The 25,947-nt window shown below is 44.3% G+C and overlaps 1 protein-coding gene across 2 annotated transcripts in view; it reads right to left on the bottom strand.

Moving 5' to 3' along the window:
* The window catches only part of PAS1 (FKBP-type peptidyl-prolyl cis-trans isomerase family protein), a 209,890-nt gene that overhangs the window by 172,705 nt on the left and 11,238 nt on the right, over window positions 1-25,947 (bottom strand). For both annotated transcript variants that reach the window (XM_087374838.1, XM_087374839.1), the window contains exons 3-4: window positions 23,391-23,478; window positions 16,635-16,704 (exon numbers count right to left, since the gene is read on the bottom strand). In XM_087374838.1, coding sequence (XP_087230964.1) covers window positions 16,635-16,704; window positions 23,391-23,478 — 158 coding nt within the window. The remainder of the gene's footprint in view (window positions 1-16,634; window positions 16,705-23,390; window positions 23,479-25,947) is intronic.

Raw genomic sequence — 25,947 nt, 5'->3', positions numbered from 1 at the left:
AATGAATATGCATGTTGAAGTGTTTGTGAGACTACCGAAGAAACCAGAAGCCACATGCAAACATAGGCCCATCAGAAAAGAATAAACTAAACCTCCTTCGAAACAAGAAGCAAACAGTAAAAAGGATCTTTTAATGTATCCAGCTACCTCCCTGCTCAGTTTTAACTCTTTCTCCTTGCTCTCCCTACTCATCCATCATCCCCCCATGTCAGTCGCAATTTTTTCCTTTCCCCTTTGACGTTTTTCTCTTCCCTCTTAAGCTAATATAACCCATCATCCTCTTCTGGTGCATAAGCCGATGTCACAGGGACGTGAAAAGTGACGTAAAGTATTCTTGTAACACAACCCACGCTCCCCCTTAAGTTTCGTTGCACTTTTTGGCTCTTGCTGCTATTTTGCTGCTGCTCTGGCTGAACCATCTCCTCTTGCATGTTCTTCAAGGCAGACTTGTTGTAGGCACGCATCCTAAGGTGGTGTACAACTGCTAGGGTGGATCCCGAGGCAAGGTACGAAACATTTGCTGCAGTTTGTATGGAAAGTACAGAACAGAGGCACGGCTCGAGGCTGCTATACAGCCTTGTATCGACAAGGGTGCAGTTTCCAAGGAGACTGCCAGGCTGGTTAAAGCGAGGATTCAAGGCCCAAATCCCGGTGTCGAGGCTCTAGGGAAGATCAGCAACTCTATGGTCCTCTCCAACCTTTCCTTGCCCCTCTTCCGCTCTCTTTCTTCACTTTTTCTCTTCTCCGGTAGTTGGACACCTCTTGCACCCTACGGGGAGCCTGGACGGAGGATAGATGCGAGGAAAGACCTCGCCTCTCTACCACAGACAGCTGAATTTGGTTCCAGGTTCTATTTTTCATTGTTCTTTCTTGCTTTGGAGCTTTTTGCAGTGCATGTGTATTGTTTGCTGTCCTTTCTGGTGTCTCTCAGGTTCTAAGCAAGCACCCAGAGGCAAGGGTGTTCCTAGAAAAGGCCTAAGGACAGTGTGGATACATGTGATAGCCTTGAGGCCGCTTTGAGCACAGGTTGCTAGAGGATTGGATGCTTGAATGCCTCTCAGTTGGGTCAGGACAGAAGTGGATGCCTAAGATTGCCTTGCCAGTTGGTATTCTAGTGGTGTAGTCCAATTAGATGCCCAGAAGAAGATAGAGGATTTGCAGAGAGGAACAGTGCAAGGGTGAACCCCTAGTGTAAAGCATTGCCATTCAGAAGCATTAAACAAATACCAAAAGGGGCGCCAAGGCATTTGGGGCCAATGGGTGCATTGTGTACTATTTTCACTAAGCAGGGGCATTCTAGCCTCCCCATGTTGTTATTGAAGTTGGTTTCTGAGTATTGTTAAGTGGTTGAAGTGACTGAAGCTAGCATTGTGGCTATTTACGAGGTTTATGATTGAGTAGATGAAGATTACTGCCCTTTAGTTCTTTGAAGGCCGGTTAGAGTGGTTCCATTGCTGGGATAGTCACCATCTTTCTATAGAGGTGAGCCCTAGCAGTGTTGGGTGAAGGACACTTTCATTGCAATTTTTTTGCTAAAGCCATCAATTTCAGCAAGCATGTCACACCGTGAGAGGTCATTGATCATCTACGAGCAGGAGGGGCAAGAGGAAGATAGAGCATCAGAGAATTTTGATGAGGAGCACAGCATCAACGGGGGTGATGAGGAGCAAGATAGTGGGGCACAGCCCGTTTCTCCTGAGCATGCCACTGAGGACTCACAGGATGAGGTAGATGAGGCAAAGGAGCTTAATCCCACTGCCCTTTTTCAGCTGTGAATGCAAAGTGTAGCGGGCCCTGTCGTAGTTGCAACATGCTTCACAGAGATTATGCAAGCTCCTCCTACTACTGTTGCTCCCCCTGGAAGCAAAAAGACAGCCCCGAAGAAACAGAAGAAGCATAAGAAGACTCACAGACATGTATCTTTCAGTGGACAGCCATCAGAGATGCCCACAGTCACCCCCGTAGTAGCGGGTAATGAAAATATTTTTCATTCAGTGAATCAAGGACAGCGAGTCCTCCCTCAACCCATGATGCATCCAGGTACTTCTCAGTTTTTCAAGCAATGGTGGGACCGCCCACAGAAGGGCCCAGAATGCCAGGCAGCTTTATGGGCAGCATGCAGCCCGGAATGCAGAATTTCCAGCAGCAAATGATTGGTGGAATGTCCCCTGCACATGCCAATATGATGTGCTCGAACATTGGAATGCAACCTGGGATGCAGACAGGAATGCTTGGAACGATGGGCAATACTTGGAATGTGCCATAGATGCAAGGAGTGGGACCCAAAATGTTTAACCCCACCATGGGTACAGGTGGAATGGCTCAAAATGCGGGAGCAATGATGACTCCGCCCTTTTTACAGCCCCCGTTTATGATAATCTCATCCCTAAAGGCAAGTTGAAAGATTACAAGCTACAAATACTTTTGCTGAATTGTTAATGTAACAGTGTTGACTGGTTACCTGTTAGTTTTACTGCCCTTTGATTTATTGAAGGCCGGTTTCAAAAGCACCCTTTGAAATTGTGGCAGGAGAACGGAAGGTACCTCCCATTCTACATATGAAAGAGAAGATTTTTGAAGCAGACAGATTTGTGGAAAGTCTGGATGTTGCGTATCAGAACGTCAACACAGCCCTCCAAAAAAGCCAGGAGAAGCACAAACGGGCAGCAAATAAACATCACCACGAGTTACTCCTGAAAGAGGGCAATTGGGTGCTGCTGCGTTTCCACAAAGCACAACTCAGGAAGATGAAAGGCAAGGACAAAGTGTACACAAAGCTGAAGATGAGGTACTATGGTCCTTTCCAAGTTTTTGAACACATTAATGATGTAGCTTACAGTCTGAAGCTACCTGCCACTTGGACCATAAACAATGCCTTTCATGTGAGTTTATTGAAGCCTTTCCAAGGCGATGTGCCTGCTAACCTGCTTCATGAGGATCAGCTCGAGGTTGAAGAGTTGGATGAAATCTTGGTTTCGAAACAAATTTTGGCACGTATGGAAAGAAAAGTAAAAGGTAGAGTTTCTCGTCGCTACCTGGCGACGTGGATGCAGGAGGGTGATCCGGCAGAGGCAGAGCAGAGATCTAGAGCATTGCCCGGTGCGTACTTTGGTGGGAGAATCCATATGCACCTTCGTGCTAGATTCTCGCTCGTGATGGTGATGCCAATCGCAGTCATTTGATCGCGCAGATTCTTCACCCTAGTGATGAACTTCTTTGCCGTTTCAGACTCAAATAGTTTCTCATTCGCGAGTTGAGTCTCCAGATTCTAAATCCGCGTCTGATTCGTGGTCTCGTACTGATTTTTCAAGACCGTCCATGCCTCCTCCGCTGTGGTGACATGTTGAATTAACGCCATGACGAAATCACTTACACTGCAGACAATAGAACACAGCGCATCTGCATTTCTTCTTGTCCATGCGAGAATCTCATCCGCAGTTGATACTATCTGTTGTGCTGCATTGGCCGGATTCGGTCTCGGAACCGGTTTCAGGTCCACCCCAGTAGCAGTATCCCAAAGCTCATATGCGCTTAGGATGGTCTTCATCTTGAACTTCCAGAGTGGATAGTTAGAGCCGTCCAACTTTCCGCTTTCGCCGAACGGTGGGATTCGCAATCTTGCGAGCTGGGCCATCTCTCACAATCTGCTCGCAAACAGAAACACACTACCAAATCTTCTTGCTAGAGTCCAGGCTCTGATACGGTCTTGTTACAGTGCTGAATACGCAAAACAGAAATCCGCCCCTCAACTTTGAGGATTTCAACGCAATGCTTCTCAAGGAGGAGATGCATCAAAAGACGAGGACTGAAGAAGATTCGGCTTTCTACGCTGGATCAAAGAAAGGTAAGGGTAAGGACTCTGATAACCCATCTTCTTCTGATGATAAAAAGAGAAAGAAGAAGTTCAAGTGCTTCTATTGCAACAAGACAGGGCACAAGCAGAAAGAGGCTCGGAAGAAGATTGCAAATGAGAAGAACGGAGTAAAGAAAGAGTCCAGCAACAGTGTGCAGGCAGTACCAGTAGAGCTGTTCGTAGCAATTGAGGAGATTTGCACAGAGGCAGTTCATGTACATGCAAATGAACCGTGGATTATTGACAGTGGTGCATCGCACCACATGACTAATCAGAAGGATTGGTATACCTCTCTACAGCTGGTAGGGAATGACATCCAAGTAGCAGTCAGCAACGATGCAAAATGTCCAGCAAAAGGAAAAGATACAATTGCTCTCAAGTCAGATGGAGTTGTAAAATTGTTGTCCGATGTTCTTTATGTGCCAGATATCAAGAGGAACTTGTCTATTTCTGCGATCACACATCGGGACCTCAAAGTTCACTTCGACAAGAATGGCGCACAGATTCTGGATCTTCAAGGGAAGGGCGTTGGTAAAGGTACACGGCGCAATAACATCTACGAACTCTCAGCTTTCAGTACTCGAGCAGATGTAAAGAACACTAAGCTGTGGCATGAGAGGTTTGGTCATCTAAACCTTAGTTCTTTGAAGGAGATGCATAAAATTGGAATGATTGCAGATCTATCAGAAATTTCAGAACTGCCCGATGTATGTGAAGCTTGCATGATGGGCAAGCAGCATCGGCATCCCTTTCCTAAAGAGGCCAGCAGGGCAAAGGCTCCTCTAGAGCTCGTTCACATGGACCTTTGCGGAAAGATGGAGATAGAAGCTTTGGGTGGTTCCTACTACCTCATGATGCTGATCGACGACTACAGTAGAAGGATATGGATATACTTCCTGAAGCCTAAAGACGAGGCTTTTAGTAAGTTCAAGGAATGGCATGTAATGGTCAAGAAAGAATCGGGAAGGAAGGTGAAGAAGTTAAGATCAGACAGAGGTGGAGAGTTCACATCAACTGAATTCAAAAGTTACTGCAAAAGTCACGGAATCAAGAGACAGAAACCCCCGTCACATACATCACATCAAAATGGAGTAGCAGAGCGCAAGATGCGCATCATCTGCGAAATGGACCGGAGTATGATGAAAGGGAAAGATTTGCCAAAGACTTTCTGGGCTGAAGCATGTAACACGGCAGTTTACATCCTGAATCATAGCTACACGAAGGCTGTGAACGGGATGAATCCACTGCAGGCCTTTTCTGGTAAAAAACCTTTTTTTAGATGTGACTGTTTTGTGCATGTCCCTGATACTAACAGGACCAAATGTATTTTCTTGGGCTACAATGAAGAGGCGAAGGGTTACCGTCTATAACCCTGTTACCAATTGGAGAAGGATGCTTCCTTCCCAGACAACCAAGACCAGGATATCCATCCAGTACCGCCACCAACAGCAAATCGAACTCCCCCAACTGTGCTTGGGAGGATTCAAGACAAAGAAAAGGAAGAAGAGCCTGCAGAACCACAACGGCAACGGCCATTCCCGAAGTGGGTAAAGCAGCTTTTGGACGGCAGAGAACCTCCAGCCATTGAGGAGGAACCATCCGAACACTGCTGGTCCAAGAGATTAGAGGAGCAAAGAAGGGCGCAGGAACACTTGGTCAACTACGCGTTGATGACAGAGGTGATCCGTGCTGAAGAACCCAAGTGTCTTGAAGAGGCACGGGGTGATGATAGGTGGATGGAGGCTATGCAGTCGGAGTATGGCTCCATAATGAAGAACAACACTTGGGACCTTGTGGATCAACCACCAAAACGCAAGGTAATTGGCACCAAGTGGGTGTACAAGACCAAGTACAAGTCCGATGGCACGTTGGATAAGTACAAGGCTCGACTCGTGGCAAAAGAATTCGCACAAGTACATGGTTTTGATTATCACGATACTTTTGCTCCCACAGCTCAACTAACCACAATTCGCAGTGTTTTGGCTTTAGCTGCCCAAGGAAGTTGGCCCGTGCTTCAGATGGATGTAAAATCCGCCTTTCTGAATGAAGATCTCAAGGAGGAGGTATACGTGGAACAACCACCAGGTTTTGAGATCCCCGGTTCAGAAGGTAAAGTCTGTAAACTGAAGAAGGCACTTTACGGGCTGAAACAGGCTCCACGAGCGTGGTACCAGCGAATTGATGCCTACTTTTTGCAAAACGAGTTCAGGAGGAGCCCATCTAATGCAAATTTATATATCTTCAGAGAAGGAGGCAGGTGTATGATCGTGGTCATTTATGTGGACGACCTTGCCATAACAGGGTACCATGAAGAAAAGATCTCGCAGACAAAGCATTTGCTAGGAAGAGAGTTTGAAATGACAGACCTCGGACTAATGCATTTCTGTTTGGGGATTGAAGTTTGGCAAGAGCCGAAACAGATCTTCATTTCACAGCTGAAGTATGCTAGAGAGATCCTGAAGACATTTGGCATGACTGAGTGCAAGACAGTTGGTACCCCTATGGAGGTTGACGTGAAGCTCTCAAACGAGGATTCATCACCACTGGTGGACGAAGCGAAGTACAGAAGTCTTGTGGGCAGCTTGATTTACATGTGCAACACGCGGTCAGACATCAATTTTGCGACTGGTGTACTAAGCAAGTTTTCCAATAAGCCCCAGGAGAACCATTGGAGGGCAGGGATGCGGGTGCTGAAATACATCAAAGGCACACTTGATTATGGCATCACCTATACCAAAGGCAACATCTTGACCAGATTCTGTGACTCGGATTGGGGGCAGGAGACATGGATAGCAGGAGATCAGTGAGAGGTTATTGTTTCTCACTTAGATCTCGAGCTATGTCATGGGTCAGCAAGAAGCAACCCACAGTTGCTCTTTCTTCTACCGAGGCCGAGTACAAATCAGCATGCTTTGCTTCTTGCGAGGCAGTGTGGTTGAGGAGGATTTTAGGGGACATGGGTGCAGTGCAGAACAAGCGTACGCAGTTACGATGTGACAATCAGAGTTGCATGGCGATTGCAAAGAACCCTGTGTTCCACGCTCGCACAAAACACATTGAGATTCAATATCACTTTGTACGCAAGCTCATCATGGATGGAGAGATCGACTTGGTATACTGTCCGACTACAGAGAATGCTGCGGACATCTTCAGAAGGCTCTTGGAAGAGACTTGCTAGAGAGGCATCTTCATCGACTTGGCATTGGGCCGAAAAAGTAAGTTCACTTGCGGGTGGACATTGAGGGGGGGTGTTAGATATCAATGCTCCACTCTCGTATAACTACGCAGGAACCAGCTAACTCTACTTGTAAGGCCCCCATATGAGGAGAAGGCATTTGAGTAGCTCGGTTATCCGGTAGGTCCCGGTTTGGACACCAGATGGGGGCCATGTGTGGCTTGATGGCTGGACGGCTTCAAATAGAGTAGGCTACATGCAAGTGCGGAAAGGCATCCCATGACTGACTGCACTGAGGGTAGACAGAGCATTTCCCGGGGCAGCCCACTCTTGGGTTGCAGGGCCCGTTTGGAGCCTGAGATGATCCCGGATGGCTATGGGCCGAACGATGACCATAGGTGAGTTGCTCTATTTTGCGCACCGATTCTATCGTGTGGTCGGTGGCCTATTTCGGGACCAACCCCCAGTCATCCGTTTTGGGCGGACTGGGTCGGTCACCCAATTGTCTTTAACCGACTACGACTGGTGGCTATATTAGAGCAAGCCCGTGAAGCCCATTTCATCACTGGCTACAGCAACCCTGATTCCTTAGCATCCAGCCTCTGTCTTCTACTATTTCCAGCTCGCCATCGAAGCTTCTTTCACAGGAGCGCACAGCTGGGAGGCGACGCCATCTATTGTATCAGTTTTACAGTAATCAAATTTTTTGATTCTCCATACTATCTGTTTTCTCTCTTGCGTAGGAGATCATGTTATCTGTTGAGCACAGACGTTGTATTGTTTTCTTACACCACCGCCTTTTGTCTATCTAGTTGTGCTTCCTGCAAATCCAATAATCAGTTCTGGAAAGTAGAACTTGAAACCTCGTTTACCTTCATTAACATCTGTAATGCAGGAATTTCTACTTCCAAGGGCAATAGAGCTTCTTTCCCGTAAACAAGATGAAATGGTGAAAACTGGGTGCCTACTTTTATTGCAACTCTGTAAGCCCATAAAGCCCAGTGCAAAGCAAGATCCCACTCCTTCTCATAGGTTCTCATAATCTTTCTCATGATATTAGTACACACACCATTAAATTTTTCATTCATCCCATTACATTGAGGGTAATAGGGACTTGCATATCTGTGTTTAATCTTCAGCTTACCACATAATAAATCCATCAGTTCACTCCTGAAACCTCGACCTCTATCAGAAAGCAATTCCAGTGGTACACCAAATCTACAGCAGATATCCTCATACACAAATTTACATACAGATTTTGCATTGACAGCCCGTACTGCTCGTGCTTCAGCCCATCTCGTCAAATAATCCACAGCTGTCAGCATATAACAATTTCCCCTGGCTGTCATGGGTAGAGGACTGATGGCATCTATTCCCCATTTCTCGAAAATATTATGAGCAAGCATGATATTTCAGAGTTCTGGATATAAAATCCTCTTCCTCATTTGCTAACACTGTAGGCATGACCTGCACCAATGTCTTATGTCTCTCTGGAGGGATGGCCAAGCTAATCATGAGGGAGTATGTGGAGAACATCTCATGCCAGGGAATGCTTCTGAGCACCAGATATCTTGAGACAATCTTTTGAGAGGTGATTAGTCTTCCCACAATGTCTGCAAGGTGAAAACTTGCCCTTTTGAGTTTTTATGGCATAGGCTGTGTCATCGCCTCTCCGGAGTTCCATGTGCCTTTCTTCTTCTTGAAGAGCAGTAATAAGACCTTCAAGAGTAGGATTAGGAAGATTTTTCAAAGTGGTAACAACATGATCATAATCTTCAGGCATACTTTTGAGCAACACTGCCATTGCATCATCTATAGTGATTGGAGAGTTGATAGAAGCACGTTGAGTCATGAGACTCCGCATGTGATTGACATGGGCAGCCAAAGGAGTGCCACTAGCCATCTTCAATTCAAAGAAAGCAATCTTAAGTGACAATTTTGAGATGTGAGAGCTAGCACCAAAAATAATATCAAGCTTCTGCCAAGCTTCAGAAGGAGACTCCAAATCAGAAATGTGATGAATATAGTCATCTCCTAAGCCAAGAGCAATGATGCCATAGGCTTTCTCCTCTCTAGCAGGATCTCGTGCCGGGCGTGTCGGAGCTGAGGATTCTCCAGCATTAGAGGCTGTTGAAGAATAAGTTGAAGCAGGTTTGACAAGCCCCCAAAGATTTTCCCTCATCAATGCAAACTTAACTTTCATCTGCCATGTGTGAAAGCCTTTACCATTGAACTTATCCATATTCAAGAAGGTAGCCACGAGAGAGTCTAACCCAAAATGGGCAGTGTCTACTCTCTTACAAGGCTAGAAAGAGTTTAAAAACTTCAAAGTACAAGCATTAAGTATAGCAAAGACTTGTAACCAAATTCCATACTACAAATCATAATGGAAATGATGCTTCAACTTGCATGCTTCATAGAGGTGAAAGTATTCCAAGCAAATCCAAGTATAGCAACTTAAAGGAAAGCTGTAGCCACAGTTGTACTGATGCTATTCAACACTTTAAAACATCAGAAATGCTAAAGTAGCATCTAATGTAGCATCAAACTCACAACATTGTCAAAACTGTCCAAAACAGAGGCCTGAACTTGGAGGATGCAATTGTCATAGCTCATAGCTCTATTCAAGGGGATTTTTATGCAGGAAGAAAGGCCTTATACCAGAGAAGGTCCTCCACCAAGGAAGAGTGCAATGTTGCGCTAGGTCGCCATAGCCAAGCTTGACAAAGTCGACTGGTTTTTCCGCGTTTTCTCCTCCAATTCTTGACCAAACGGGCTCAGATTTCATCAGCAGCTTGCCTGTAGTGTCGTCCAGCTCGGGCTCAGAGGAATTAGCAAAAGGGTAAGCACAGAGGCGGCATTACACGAAAGACCGGCGAGCAATCTTCATGTTGGCGTTGCGCGTACAGAGGGAATCTCCCTAATTGCTTGCAGCTGGAAGGTCGCCCGTACACTAGGAGTCTACAGCTCAAAGGGTTTGAAGAATAGTTGCTTGTAGGTAGAGAACACGCTCTCACAAAATTTGGGGAAGAAAGAGGAAAATGGAGATGATGGAGAAGCTTTGAGAAAACTAGTAGTTTATGCTAGAGAAAGCATCTATTGCTAGGCTAGGCTAGATCTAGAACCTAAAGGTCTGATACCAAGTGTAGAATCCCGTAGGATAGAAAAGATGCATCTTGGAAGAGGTGTGAGAGCACAATGAAACAAAATGTAGTTCTCTATTGTGGATTGTGAGAGAGAGGACTCTCTCTTGTAGAAAGGGGCAGAAGGTAATACCTTCCCTACATAAGTGGCAATGAGCCCCTACATCAGTGGGAATCAGTCCCCACATCAGTGGGACTAGCCTAAATCAAAGAAACCTCCCATGTGGGGGCCTTTGGCTTACATCATCACTTAGGTCACACACTAGACACATCATAGCACTTGATGTGCCTTTACAACACACACAAACACACATGTCACTCCCCTAGATGCACACATAGGCAAGCCCTTGATCATACTTATCCCAACATTGGTAACTCCAAAAGGCATTTTCCTGTAACAAAAACAGCCCCAAGGGGTAATGAAGGTAGTCTTGATTTGATCTTCCTGGGCTATGGCTATCTGGAAGTACCCTGAATATCCGTCACATAAGCTGTACATTTCATGACCCGCCACTTTATCAAGAATGTCATCCAGAAAAGGCAGAGGATAGTGGTTTCTCTTTGTCACTGCATTCAGAGGTTTGTAATCAACACAGAGTCTCCATTTGTCTACACCTTTTGGCACTATGACCACAGGACTTATCCAATCAGAGTGAACTACAGGATAAATTATTCCTGCCTTGAGAAGCTTATCCACCTCTTCCTTCAACACATCTCTCTGTTCCGGGCTTAATCTCCTTATTTTCTGAAAAACAGGTTTGGCACCTTCCTTCAGCTCAATCCTCAGAGGCTTCCCTTTAAATCCTATGATCTCCTCATAAGAAGTGATAAACAAATTGGGGTATTTCTGCAACATCTTCAAATATTCTTCTTTCTCCTCAACATTGAGATCAAGATTCAATGATTGCTCAATCAACACCTGGGTTGATTCTTGAGAACATTTGGGCTGCATTAAATCCTCGATAACCTCAAACCTATCCACCTCTTCCTCACTGAACCCTGCTGCTCCCACAAAATCCACCTGTGAATCCTCATCTACCAAATCCACCAATGCTATTGTTCCTTCATTACTTTCTGAAGTCACCGGACTCTCATCCTCATTGCTGGTTTCACTTCTCTCTTCCTCTTCACTTGCTGAATCTGAAACTTCAGCCCTGCTTACCATATCGAAATTCAATTTCTTCCCATTCATATGTACAGAAAAGATTCCTTTCTGCCAATTCTGAATTGCACCTACCTTCCTCCACCACGGCCTTCCAAGAATCAAAGGATAGGCTCCCAACCCCGCAGGCATCACATGACAATCCACTCGACATGAAACACTGAATGCCTCAACCTCCAAACCAAGTACTATCCCTAAAGTCTTCACCTTGAAGTGGTTTGCCATTCTGATGCAATAACTAGAGGAGCGGGATATCTTCAATCCTAATCTTTCCACACAAGCCTGGGTAATCACACAAATCTGTGCACCTCCATCTATATAGGCCTCTCCAAAACCCTTTCCTTTATGCCAGGCTTCTACAGCAGATCTGGCAACTCTGAGACAGACATCAGCTTAATTGTACCTTTATGAGAGTTCTTCTTTGCTGGATTTACAGCCCGCCTCCATTCTTTTTTAAGCTTTGGGCATAGACCAATCATTTGAGCAAACGTAATGTCCGGTTTCCTCACTGAAAGATCTTCCACCAAATCATAATCTCCCTGCTCCTTCACCATGGGATAATCTGCAGTTCTGTACTTCCTTCTCTGCTCCCTGCTCTTCTTCTTTTGGTAGGTCCTCATCTCCTCAAACTGCTTTCCCTTCTTTGCACTCGGACCAACCTCCTCTTCTCTATCTCTCTTCCCTAACGGCATGACATCTTTAACTTCCTCCAACTCCAACAAGCCAAATGTAACTGCCTTACCTTTCCCTTTCTCTTCTGTAGTGGCTTTACAGATTCCAAAGGTGCTAGGCTGACCTGCATCTTTTACTTCTACACTATGATCATTCACCCTATTATTCAACCCTGTTGGCAATGGATAAACATCACCTCCAGCACGAGGAGGCTTATCACAATGTGTGCTGTAATGTCCCCACTCTCCACAATTAAAGCACTGGACACAAGGTGCAAATGACCTTTGACCTCGTCCTGCCTGCCATGGGCCTGAATTATTTGAAAAAGGCATGCTGCCTCTACCATAACCACCCGATGATCTACCTCTTCCCCTACCGTTCATCAAATTCAAACTCAAACTCTTCATAAGCTCCGACATTTCATGAATTTCTTCTTTTCTATTCTCCTCCTTCTTGACTTTAGGCTTTTTTATTTCTGGCTTCACATGAGAGAGAATTTCAGGCACATGTTGAACCATTGGCATCTCTTGCATCATTGTGACAATCTTATCTGCTTCCTCTCCTTCTCTTTTGCTACCCTAAGAGCATCCTCATAATTGACCAGCTCTTTACATTCAATCTTTATCCTAATCTCCGGCTTTAGACCAACAACAAACCTATCCTTTTTTATGACTCTGGGAGGAACTTCAGGTAATAAGACCACCTGCCATTTATTCCACAACACAGTAAACTTACTGACATACTCATCCACTAACTGAGTCGGCTGTTGCTGCAATAAACATAGCTCTCTCCAAATGCCATCAGGATCTCTAACACACATAAACCTGTCTAGGAAAGTTGTCCTCACCTCTGGATAAGTCGGGTTTCTGTGAGCACACTGATCATCATGCATCCTTGCAGAGAAAGTCTACAACCAAGTTCTCGCTTCTCCCAACAGACAAAAGGATAGAATCTAAAGAAGGACTTCTGGAGCATTCCTGTCTTTAATAAGAGCTGTAAACTCCAAGCACTCTAAAAATCTCTCTGGGTCTTCATTGGGCAACCCGTGAAATCGAGGAAATTCATGAGCCATCTCTCCTCTTAACTAACTTATCTCAAACACACTTCCAACTAGAAATACCACCCAACCTCTTCTGGGAAGAAAGCAAATATAATCACTCTACTGAAGAAAGCTTACCCTGCATCTGACTGGCGTTCTTCTTCCTAAGAGCAATAACTTTCAAAGCCTTTTGAACCTTAGCACGGAAACGTATCACCCGAAGTTCAACATCAAGGCATCTATCTCTCCTGTGTCCACACTCCCCACATAACTCACAATGAATCACTCTCATGCGAGGCTTTGTCTTCATAGTTTCAATCCCTAACCACACAGAAATTCAAGCAACATTCCCCAGCCAATTCTTCTGGGCCGTTTTGTCTTGAGTACCCAATCTCAATTCAAAACTCCTCCTGTCCCCAGCAGGGTCGCCAAAAAGGATGGTAAGAAAAAAAATGAAAAGACAACTAGGAATTATGTACTTCACCACGTCAGATAGCTGAGACTTCATAGGGATCAGCCGCAATGTGCGCTCATACATAGTGAGCTTATGAACAGATTCCAGAGTATGTGTCTTTGTAATAGGCACCGAGACAAACCCCCATAAAAATTGACTGAACATAGATCACACACACTCAGAGAGAACCAAAGGACTACACAACCCGAGACAACTAGACGTTAGAACTGAACTTTCCTCAACAACTCAGAGAACAGTCAGCCTCAGAATACTACGAATCCACAGCCCACATGAAGGTTATCTTTGGGACTTTTTAAGACATCAACCCACAATCAAGATCCCACTGCCAAAACTCGTAAGCCTCAATCAAGAGCAACAACTCGTAACTCTTGACGTGATCATAACTACTCCACAGCATCTCCTTCTCAAACACCGAGCTCCAGCATTCCATAACTCTCCCCAAAGCTGCAGTCAACAACCAAAGAGTGAAAGGGACTGGTTAGCAGATCGCATCAATCATCTCTCCTCTTACACAACTACATTTAGCGTATGTATCTTTCTCTTGTTCGTAGAGTACTCCACACTCATAGCTTCATGTCGCCAACAGTCCTCCAATCAGCAGAACTGATACCACGGCTATTTTTCAAGCTATATATCTTATTTTTTGTGGGAGGATGTAGATCGGCTCGGAAGTTGGTAGGTTCTATAGATGCACTTATGCAAATGGAAGGTGACTTAGAAGATCAAATAGAGTATGTAACATGCCCCACAACGAAGCAGAATGATGGCCACAGTTGTGGGTGGAGAGTCGGATATAACTGCTTTTTGCTCCTTACTCAAATTTTTAATTTGAGCGGTGGTGAAACCTCATGGTCGACATATACAGACTTGCATCTACACGCATTTATGTCATCTATCATTAAGGCATTTATTGATAACGTGGTGGAGCATCCAAAGGAAACATTGGTTGCTACGCCCATAAGTTGTCCTAATGTAACTACTGTATTGGACGAAATGGGGAGCTCTTTTGAGGTCAAGGTTATCATTAGCAAGCGACCTCATGTTCTGACATTTGGTAGCAGGGAAGTTACAATCCTCTTTGACCCTTTGAAAGAGGCTAATGACAAAGTCATGATGGCCATCCTCAAGTTTGATATGAACATCTCTTGGCTTGATACTTCAATCATTTGATTCAATCTGCTTCTAACATTCTATTTCTCGTATTGTATGCTTTCCGTCACTCAAGATATTCTGCCCAAAACCTCCATGATAGCTATACTTCTCACAGCCAAGAAACCCACGACTCCAGTAAGAGTAAACAGCCCATTGGAAAACAGCGCCAACTCACAGCTTCTATTTTTCATGGTGTATGCGTAGTTGAGACGCCCTCCACAGTTACGTGCGCCCACGCCCAACTGCCTTGTCGCCTCCCATAGCAGCCAATTCATCGGATACCGCCTCCTGGCGACTCCTTACCACCCTGAGCTCACGTCTTCCCTGCCTCCTTGCGCAAACCTTGACGTCCTTCCTAGCTTCCGGTGTAGGCCTTCCCCGCTCCACAATAGCAGCAGCAGACTCAGAGCTCCCCCTTGCTGTCCGAGAGCCTCCAACCCCTGTAGTCACGCCACCCCTACTCTCCAAGCTCCTTCTGAGCTCCGCTCTTGTCTCTATAGCTCGCCCTCCTTCTCCATCAGCGTAGGCCACCTTCAAGCTTACGGTTCTCCTCGTCTCCACTACGAGCCTCTCATCCTCACCATCTCCCATATCCCCCATCTCCATCTCCACTCGCTCCTCCTAATCTACCATAAGCAGCGCGCTCCCCCCTGCCCGAGCTTCCAGACCCCCCAGATACACATGAAGTCCTCCTCTCTTCCTGCAAGCCGCCATCCCAGATACCTGCCAGCTCGCCAACGAGAAGTTTCCTTTCATCCATCACGTAGCCACCTTTGCATGAGCAGGATGCCTTCCCAATCAGTCCAGCCACGTCATCACGTAGAATTTACAACTCTTCCATTTAAAATGCAAACATCCCCCCAAGGCGAATTAAATGCACATTTTGGACCTTTAGTCACACAATTCCCACACACATTAGCATGCACATTAAAGCTTGCATGCAACCCCGTACACACACATGAAAAGCCCCTTGACATGAACACCAGAACATATCAAATTCCTGTAGCATGCAAGTGCACATTGACTCAGGAAAATATAAAAAAACCCTTCATAACTTGACTTTACATGACCCCAAAAACATTTCGCTTGATCACACACTAGAAACCCTTGCTCTGGAAGTCTGGTACAACCACATTGCATTTCATCATTTCCCATGAAGTCCCTGCAAAACATACTTTATTATCTCAAAAAAGTATACATCAGTCTATCATGCTTGTGAAAGAAAAATCCACAAATGCCAAAAGCCCACACCCACCCTAGATGTGTACAACTATGTGCCTACCCACAGCTATATACAGTCCTCAAAAACTTGATACAGATTTTGTCCTATCACCGGTTACAGCCGCCTTCGCATGTTAATCTTTATTGACACTAGCTCTTCATATTTCTTGACATCGTCATGAGAACAGTGTGTGCACATGTACACTTGGCAACATCATGTTGCAGAAAAGGATGACATGCTCAAGGATATACAACCAAAAACTTGTCCTTCTGAAGCATCCATAGCAACAGATCTCAAGCAATGGTAGCAGCAAATCTACAGTAGACCAGAAAATCAGATGCTCTTCAGAGCTGCTATAGTAAAAAGGTTGGGGGGCAACCCAGCTCATAGGGATGTGCAGAGTAGTTAGATTGGCTGAAAGACCAAGAGGAATTGGTTACTCAAGAGCTGTGGACTCAATAATCACTCACTTGAGACTAACAGGCAGCGCAAAATGTCAATAGACAATTGTCTTATCACTTTCAAAAATCTTGAACCTGAAGCTATTCTGTTCTTACCACAATCTGTATATATTGATATAAGAGATACCAGAACATAGAATAATTTGAAACCATAGGTCCATGCTTGGGATATAAGCCCACCCTTTCTACTTGTTTTTCAAATAGCTGGACAGTGACCATCACACAAAACTTATTTCTTGAAAAAATATAAGATAACCTTGGCCTTGATCTAACCACATACCTCCAAACTCAAGTCGTGTAGATTCAACCACCACTCCTTCAGGTGTCCGTGTTGTGTAGTGCAGGATAAGCTGCATTTAAAATTGGACTTCTTGAAGTGATATGATATATGAGAAAACATATTGAAACATACAGCTATGCTGCAGTACGTGAGTGTCAAGAAGATTGAATTTCCAGAAATTGAACTCTTGGAGTAATCCAAGCATAATATATGAGAGAACATATTGAAACATACAGGACACGATGCAGTTGCTGAGTGTCATTTCCAGAAACACTACAATGTCCAAGGAACAATTGTGCCCCCCCCCCTTCTCTCTCTCTCTCTCTCTCTCTCTCTCTCTCTCTCTCTCTCTCTCTACATACAAAACACAATGCAGTTGCTGAGTGTCATTTCCAGAAACACTACAATGTCCAAGGAACAATTGTGCCCTCTCTCTCTCTCTCTCTCCCCATAGGCCCGCAAGGCCTCCAGCGGACGTTAATATATATTTCTTTTCTTTCTTTCTTTTTTTCTTTCTTTCTTTCTCAGCACAAAGCCAAGCGATTAAGTCATTGAAGACCAGGATTGGGGGCTTCCGGAAGGTTCGTTCACAGCTGAGGACTCATCCAGGGAAACTTTAGCAAACATCAAAGCAGCACCTCTAGCATTGAATGGGCCGGAGATGATGAGACGAGGATTTTGTGACTAATATTCGTAATTCCAATGGACATGCTGTACTCACACTAAGCTCAAGGGATCTACGACTCAAGCTCCTACACCAGTCATACAGCTGAAAGGTACTAAGATTTGGATAGCCGAAGAACTCACACGAGCTCAATCAAAAAAGCAACGGAACTAGCCAAGGTCAGGGCTGCTAGGAAGGAAGGAAAATGGGCAGTTAATCGTGAGGGCATAGCTCTAATCAAGGAGGTTAAATCAAAATCAAAAGACTCTCAATATTAAACTGATGTATGGCTGATTATATCTCTTTTATTTCAGCTTAGTATGTAGGTCATCTAGATAACTTGGTGTTGCTTTTGCACTCCGTGGCAGCTGCCTTGTGCCCTCCCTAATCACATGTACTCATTTTGGGGTTTCGCTCTCCCATAGACCCAGACACATGTATCTATCTGCACGCACTTTTTTTTTGGTGAGAAGAAATATTTTATTGCAGTGAAATAATTACATTCATAGGTACTCCAATGGAGTAACTACTACTCAACCGAAAATCTCAGTATAAGCCATATATACATCATGATCAATCAAATGAGTCTGAAAGCAATCATAAAACGATTGCCGCAGAGACCGTTTGAAAAAAATGAAAGATGGAAAGGTAGGATCACCAAAGACTCTATGATTTCTCTCCATCCATAGAGTCCAAAGTGCCCAGTAGCGCACCCAAACAAAAATCGATCAAAACCCTGTCTAGCGGGATGGAAACCAAATAACCAAAATAACCTACCAAAAGTAACAGTAGGAAATCTCGCTCGAAGTTCCTAACGAATGAGAGCAAGGAAATCACAAGTATGTGGACAGTGCCAGAAAATGTGAAGCACAGATTCAGCAGAATGTAGGCATCTGTGGCAAACAGTCGGGGCAATATGTCTATGCACAAGTAACTGTCCAGATGGGAAAATGCCAAGTAGAACTCGCCAAAGGAAAAGCTGTTGCCGAAGAGGGACTTTATAGTGCCAAGGGAGACACAGCCGCTTTCTCCACCACTTTGATGGACAATCCATATGCCAAACAGAATTGGCTCTGTCAGAAACCCAAGGCAGAGGTAACAACACTTTATACAGAGAAGGCACTGTGATATATGATAGCTTCAAAGGACGGGCTAAAGAAGAGAAAGAATGGAGAGTCCAATCCTCAAGCCTATCCTGAAGTTCCAAACGAGGTACCGGCAAGAAAGGTTGAAGCATTTCTGAAATTTTGTGCCATAAAGGACGATAATTAGCTCCCAAACTATACTTGCTAGCAGCCACAAAAAAGGATAAAAGAGTGCCATCATCCTGAAGTACATCCACCACAGTAGCAATACCTTTGAAAGATATAAAATAAGAACGCCTGGGTCCTTATATAGCCAAAGGAGGGTGGAATACTTTGAACCAATAAATATTCTCAGCCCTCAAGGAATTTCCCAACAAAGAATCCCTATCATTCCACTCCATTCCAAGTGGGATAAAATATGCTTCCAATCAAGAAGCAAACGAGACACAAAAGGGCAGCCTCTGATCTTGCCTTGAATAGAGCCAAATAAAAAATCCCACTATGTGGGCTGCCAATGCCCAAAAGAAGAAGTATCAATATGCAACAAAAGAGAGCGGATCATGAAAGCCCAGCAACATCATTTTCCCCCTGTGAGCAATTATATGCATTTGAATATTGAGTATGTTCAAACCCCCGTGCATCTTTGGAGAATAGAGACGATGCATAGAGAGTAATCTGAGACTTTTCTTGCCATTTTTTGAATGCCAGAAAATCTCCATGATAGCAGACATAAAGAAAACCAAATCTGCCTTAGTAAACATGATGAGGGGCAGATAGAATTGTATGTATGCTATCAAAATGGATTGCATTATTCGCAAGCGAACATGTAATGGCCAAGTTGCAAGCTTCCAATATTCAAGTTTTTTTCTTAACTTTGTGAGCACCCAATCAGTTTGTTGAGAACGAGTGAGCCCCCAACCTAGAGGATAGCCAAGATGTCGAATCACTTGAGAAGGTGGAACAATTTCCCCCGGCCACAAAAGACTATGCCAATCTTTAGCATGCAGCGGCAATAACTTGGATTTCTGAAAATTCACATAAAAACCAGCAGCTAAGCCATATGTGGAAAGAGCCTGCATAATTAAGGAGAGATCGCTCCGAAGTATTTTTCCGGGTAAAGAAAGAATCTTTTGCATATGCTTGAGCAATCATGCTGCAGTTGCCAAGAATTTCAATCCATGCAACATGCCAGTGTCCAAAAGGTGGTCCATATATTGAAGCATTGGATGAGTGGCTATGGCAAACAGTAAAGCACTGAGGGGACAGCCTTGCTGAACAGAACAACCAAGAGTCCATGTTGTAGAAATATCCCCTGAAAGTATGCATGCAGCTTTACTATCTTGATATAGCCAATTGATAACTTGCATCATTTTTGTGCCAAATCCCAAGGCCTGCATGGTTTATGAAATAAAGTCCCATTGAACAGTATCAAAAGCTTTGGCAATATCAACTTGTAATAGCAAAACATCCTGCTACATATATTTGGCATATTCGATTCCAACATAGGCATTAGCAATGTTGTCTGTGATGTGCCTACAAGGAACAAAACCATATTGCGCAGGATGCAAGCCATCATGCAAATAGCCTTTTATCCGATCAACAAGCATTTTGGTAGTAAATTTGTAAATAACTGGCATAAGCGTGATAGGTCTCCAATCAGCCAAAGATTCACAAATTTGGTTTTTTTGAAGGAGTTTCACAAGACCTCTCTTCCATGTGTCTGGCATTTCTGATTTTGTCAAGCAGAATTGATCATATGCAGCAAAGTATGTTTCAGGAGAGGCCAATATTCTTTAAAAAACTCAACTGTAAGACCATCCCATCCTGGAGATTTCCATCTACCACAAGATTTGATTGCATCTGACAATTCCCTTTCAATAAAAGGTTCCTCCAATTCCAAAGCTTGAGTAGTGGAGATAATAGGAGAAACATGCTGAAAAAGTAAATTTCTTGCAGACAAAACCTGCTGCGAGGGAGGATCTGCATAACCAAACTGCTGAGAAAAATGATGTACACATACAGAAGCAAGTTGTGACCGTGATGTAGTCCATGAACCATAGGGCCTAAGCACACTGCAAATGTTTGTTTGTAATCTCTTCTGATGTAAGCTTTTGAAAATTTGTTTGGAAGAACAACCTTTATCTGTGAAAGCTCTTTGTCTTGCTCTAGTCTCCCATTGAGAAAGTTTCCTTGGATCATTGATTTGAAGACAATGTTTAGCTTGGCATAGTGTTGTTTGCTCATGCAAGAACGAAGGACAAAGGTGACTGAGTTCAATGAGGTCTTGGCAAGTCAATTTAGCCTGAGCAACAGTTTCCCTCAGAATCTTTATGTAAGACTTGCCATAACCTCTAATTACAACTTGCATTTTGAAAACAAAAGAATCCCATGCATTATCAATATCAAAGTGGCTCTAAGAAGACAGAGATTGATAGGCTTCAGTAACCAGTTCCTTGAAAGCAACATGCTGCAAATAACTATTGTTCACAATCAGATGTCGCCTTTGAGGCAGTCTATCATCTGGCATATCATGAAAAGATAGCCTCAACCATAACAGTGCATGATCTGAATGCACAAAGGCATAGTCAACCCACATTTGCATGTAAAATCATCATTTTGTTGCGGAGCTACACTATACCAGCGATCCAAACGGGCCTGGTAAGAAGAAAGGGCATTATGTTGAAAAGTGTATCCAGGTGACAAAGGTTGCAATTCCTTCCAAAGATCAACCAAATCAAGATGAATCAATAATTGAGACCATGCATGCCTTTCACATGTTAACATATGAGTATTTCCTGATGTATTGCCACCCTGTTGCGGAGCATTATTGAAATCCCCACATATAAAGGCATGATATCTCCATGGATATCGTTGCATGGCATCCCAAATTACCCTTCTATTCTGAGAAGATTCAGGTGCATATACAGAAGGAAATTCAAACACCTCGCCTTGAATGATGCATTGAAGAATAATCCATCTGCCTTGATTGTCATTTAAAGCAATGACTGGCTGAAGCTCATACTTAATCAGAATGACTACACCTGAGAAAGAGTGCTCCCCAACATAAAAGATATCATAGCCGCAGTAATGACCTGTCTTTCCTGCATAGACATGCTGATTGAGTTCTTGTAATGCCACTATATCAGGCTGAAATCGATTGATATACAGCCACACACATTTCCATTTCCTACTGTCGCACATCCCCTGAATATTTAAGGTAAGGCATTTGATATGAGCAAGCATATTTATATATATTTATAGGAAAAAAACATGTATGTACAGCAGCAACCTTCAAGATGTCAACCCTGCATTTCTACCTTAGGGTCAAGGCCTCTTCCTTGAGACGAAACATCCGCCTGAGGATTGGACAGCAATGCAGCAACCTCTTCTTCAGGGAAGAGGGTTCTACTAGCTGTCACTGCAGCCCATGTGATTCCAATTCCTGAGTTGACCTCTGGAGAATTTCCACTAGAGGATGCATCATTCCAAGTGTGAGGGGGTGGAGGTCGTCGAACAGAAATAACTTTTCTTGGGCTTTGCCATCCATCAATTGGAGTTTTTGGGCCTTTTGCTGAGGGTTGAATAGCAGGAAGCAAAGGAGAAGAAGCACTCCCATTTGAGCCAACTGGGGCTTTGCCTTTATCCTGATTCCCAAAAAACTATATGTTACCTTTATTTTTATTTCCAACAGTGGCAGGAGCATCCTTATTGGGCATCTGAGCAGGCAAAGTAGCAGGAGGCATTTTATGCTGACTCATTAGGCACTGCGAAGCCATGTGCCCAAATTTTTTACATTCAAAACAAGCCCCTGCAAATAATCCCCATTCAATTTATAAAATGCACTTCCCATGTCAACATTAGTCACCGTGACTGAATAGGACTCCGGTGTGGGATTATCAGTATCCCAGAGAATGCAAAATCGATTAGGGTTTCTGTTAGGCCGCCGTGGGCAAACCACTTTGCCTAAAGTTGCTACAATTTTAGGCAAGAGTGAAGCCATGCACTGCGGGAAGTCTACAACTTCAACCCAGACCAGAGATTGATGTCGAGTCAACAAAGCCTGATAATCCCTTGTGGGGGACCATGCAAAACGTGCACTATTTGCTGCCTAAAAAAGAGTGGCGAATGTTCCAAAAGCATTTGCTTGTGAATCTCATCTACCATAATGACCTCAAAAAAGCCTCTGGCTGCATAGTGTACCTTACGAACAAACGAGCCAGCTAGTGTGCGGGTCAACCAGTTGCCTACCTCTACAGCAGGTGGCATCCGACCTGGGAAAAATAAAATAACTGCATTTTTGGCATATTCTCTAACTGGATCCACAATTTCATCCACTTTAACCATGAGACCAACCGAGGAACTGAGTCTTTCCACTCTTTCCTTGTGTCTGCAAATCCTTCGTGCATGACATCATAAACCAGTTGTGCTTCAAGAGAATCATGCACGGGGTCATGCTGACCCTCAGCCTGCTTTTGCTTTTTGCATTGAGCTGATCGATCCTTTTGAAAAGTTTTTTCATAAGAGTATTCAGCCATGTCTTATGAAGAGGATGGAACCCAAAAAGGGGGTACCTGTAAAGTGATAGGAGAGAAAGAACAGCCCATAAAAAAGAGGAAAATAGTGTGTTTGCAAGGAGAAGAAGAGGAGAGAGATATTCAAGGATTTAGAGAGAAGAGAATACAAGTTTTGGAGAAGGAAAAGAGAAAAAACCAGAAAAGGATCCAAGATGCAAGGGCTGCAGGTCCTCTCTTGATCTCTCTCCAACACCTCTCTCTCTCTCTCTCACACACACACACACTTTTCTCTCTAACACACACACACTCTATCTGCACACACGCACACACATGTATGTGTATACACACATGGACAAACCTGTGTATAGATATAGATATAGATATAGTTTTAGACAACAGGAAAATACTTTCCCTAAAGATTGCAAACAGAGTACAGTTTTTGCCTTGTAACTGACCATTCAAACCTGACCCACCAAGAGCATTATCACCGTACCTGGTCACCTTTTTTAGGCATGTTATCACCCTCACCGGGCCTAATGATAGCCTTCATCACATCACCCGGAGAAATCTTGTCCTTTTTTCTGCAAGGAATCCACTCAAAGTTCAGATGTTACAGACTTTCTGACTCGGAAAGATTTTTTTAAAGAGTACATGCAGATCACATGCATAAAGACATATCTACTTCAGCATTCATACATCTATATAAGCACCAGAGAACAAAGCTAATTAAATGCAAACTACAATCTCATCCGGCCACCACTCTTGTACAATGAACCATTTTCACCACCTTAGCATGTTGAACTCCAAGAAAATTTGAGAAGGGTGCTGGTTCGACAATGACACCATTTTACAAAGAAAATTAAATGTGTGCGCGTGCATGAGTGCATATGTATGTATGTATGTATGTATGTATGTAGAGAGAGCGAGAGAGAGAGAGACAGAGAGACAGAGACAGAGACAGAGAGAGACAGAGAGAGAGAAACAAAGAAAGAAAGAAAGAAAGAAAGTTGTATTACCGTCTTTAGGAGGCCTCATGGGCCTACGAGACAAAGTACAATCACAAAGTAACTCCTACATGCCATTGTGGGCTGAAGCAGAGGGCTCCGTAAGGGCCTTTGCTGAATACTATACTAAGCTAAGCTCAAAGCTCAAAACTCAAAACTCAATCTCAAAATCAAAATGCATAACCAAGTGTGACGGTGGCTCTCCTATGAGCTGTGAAAATTATCTCGTATCTATGTCTGCCGAACCATCTCTCTCTGTGGCAAGGGGCAAGGTCTCTGTGATCCTGCCTCCAGTGGGCCATGTCGAGAGTGAGGCCTTTGCTCAGGCAATCCATTGAAAGTAGAGCTGTGATGGGCTGAACCTCCATCGTGGATGACCTCGTCCGTCTTTATATCATGTGTGGTCCCTGCGTTCTGGCTGCATCCCTCCTCATCATCGTCTCATCCCACTGACCCCCTTATATCATCTATCGGGCCTAAAGCCGTGCCCCTCTTGAAAGAGACAGTGGTATCTTCCTTGGATCTCATAGTAAACTGGGCAAGTACACATGAAGTGCTCCTCTGTCTCCACCTCCTCCAGCATGCATAGTTTGCAAACCCATTGCTCTCTAGGCATACCTGTGACTCTTATAGCCTCAATCCTCAACTCGCAAGGGCACAATCCTCCAGTCGTGGAAGTCGATTCCCAAGAGCTTCTGAATTAAGGTCGTCCTTCAGCAAGGTCCTTGCCTTTAGGCTCCCACACCTGTGAGCGTCCTACTTGGGCTCTGATACTATGTTAGAAATGACCCAACAGAGGGTTTGCACAGCAGAAGACTAATAGTAATGCGGTGCGTGTGGGGTGTGGAATCACAAACTTCTTAACTTATGTGCATAAAATAGATGTGCAGACTCATCAATAGACAATGAGCCAGCCAGATAGAGAAACCACCAAAATAATATATTTCCGTCCAAAACTATGGACACAATACAAAAGAGATAGATCCAAAGTCCCACCAATGGTGTGGTCCTCTGATCTTACCACAAGGTACTTCTCCTATCTGCTAGCTATCTCTGGACTCGAGCCCGTGTGCTCCACCTCGAGCATCTGTAGACTTTCCGTCTAGTATGTTCTTCTCCACCTTACTGCCTGTTAATCAGCCTAGGTGGGCAGCCCCTGCCAAGCTTTGTCTGCAGCACACAGGTCCCCTTGTTCCTCCTGAATGTAGGCCCCAAGATAGCTGTTCCACTGCTCCAACCTGCTTGTGAATGGCTGCTCCAGAAGATGATGATCTCAGCAACCTTCTGCCCTAGAAGACAGTTTAGGTTCAGCCTCTCCCTGGAGCTAAGTCTGCAGCACACCTTCCACTCTCCTTCACACCCAGTGTGAGGCCCAAGGGAGTGGCTTTTGGCTGCTCCTGTCTGCTCCTGAACTTGCTGGATGCTGGATAATTTATGAGGGCTGGCGGCCATAGGAGGACTTCTCCACAGCTCGAGAAGTCCATAATGTCCGGATGGAGTGCTGTGTATGGTGATGTCTTGGCCTCCTTGCATACATCTATGGCAAAATGGGATGTCTCATGTGGAAAGTAGCAACGATGAAAAGGTCCTGATTGGCTATGCATCAAATACGAATCTAGAGGAATTTGGAATACCTGTTCTCCCTCTCTATGGGATCGCCCCGATGAGGGATGATTTGTAAAGTATTGCCCCCCCCGTACCCTCGTACTCCGCATGCATCCCTCGTCTCGGCTTTGTAAGCCGTTTCCCATGTGTACTTGCTAACCATCGGTAGAGGACGCTCTGGACTCTCATGTGTCTTTGTGTAGAAGAGATTGTCTCGTCCTATGTAGGACTCACGAGAAGCTCCCTCGTTCGGACCATAAGGTACCATTGCAGTTCCAGATGGTACAAGACAGTGTTCAAAAGACCGAAGGGTCTATGAGAGAAAGAAAGAAAAAAGAAAGAAAGTTAACGTCTATGAAAGGATGAAGGGTATATAAGATTGAAAAAACCAGATACAATGAAAGATAAGGGCTGGGGCCACTAAACGCCTATCCACTCTCT

The sequence above is a fragment of the Dipteris shenzhenensis genome, chromosome 5 (assembly GCF_047967505.1).
Source record: "Dipteris shenzhenensis isolate YYH24624 ecotype China chromosome 5, Dip_SZ_1.0, whole genome shotgun sequence".
Lineage (NCBI taxonomy): Eukaryota > Viridiplantae > Streptophyta > Polypodiopsida > Gleicheniales > Dipteridaceae > Dipteris > Dipteris shenzhenensis.
Note: the sequence above shows the minus strand (reverse complement) of the source record. Positions and strands in the feature narration are given on the sequence as shown.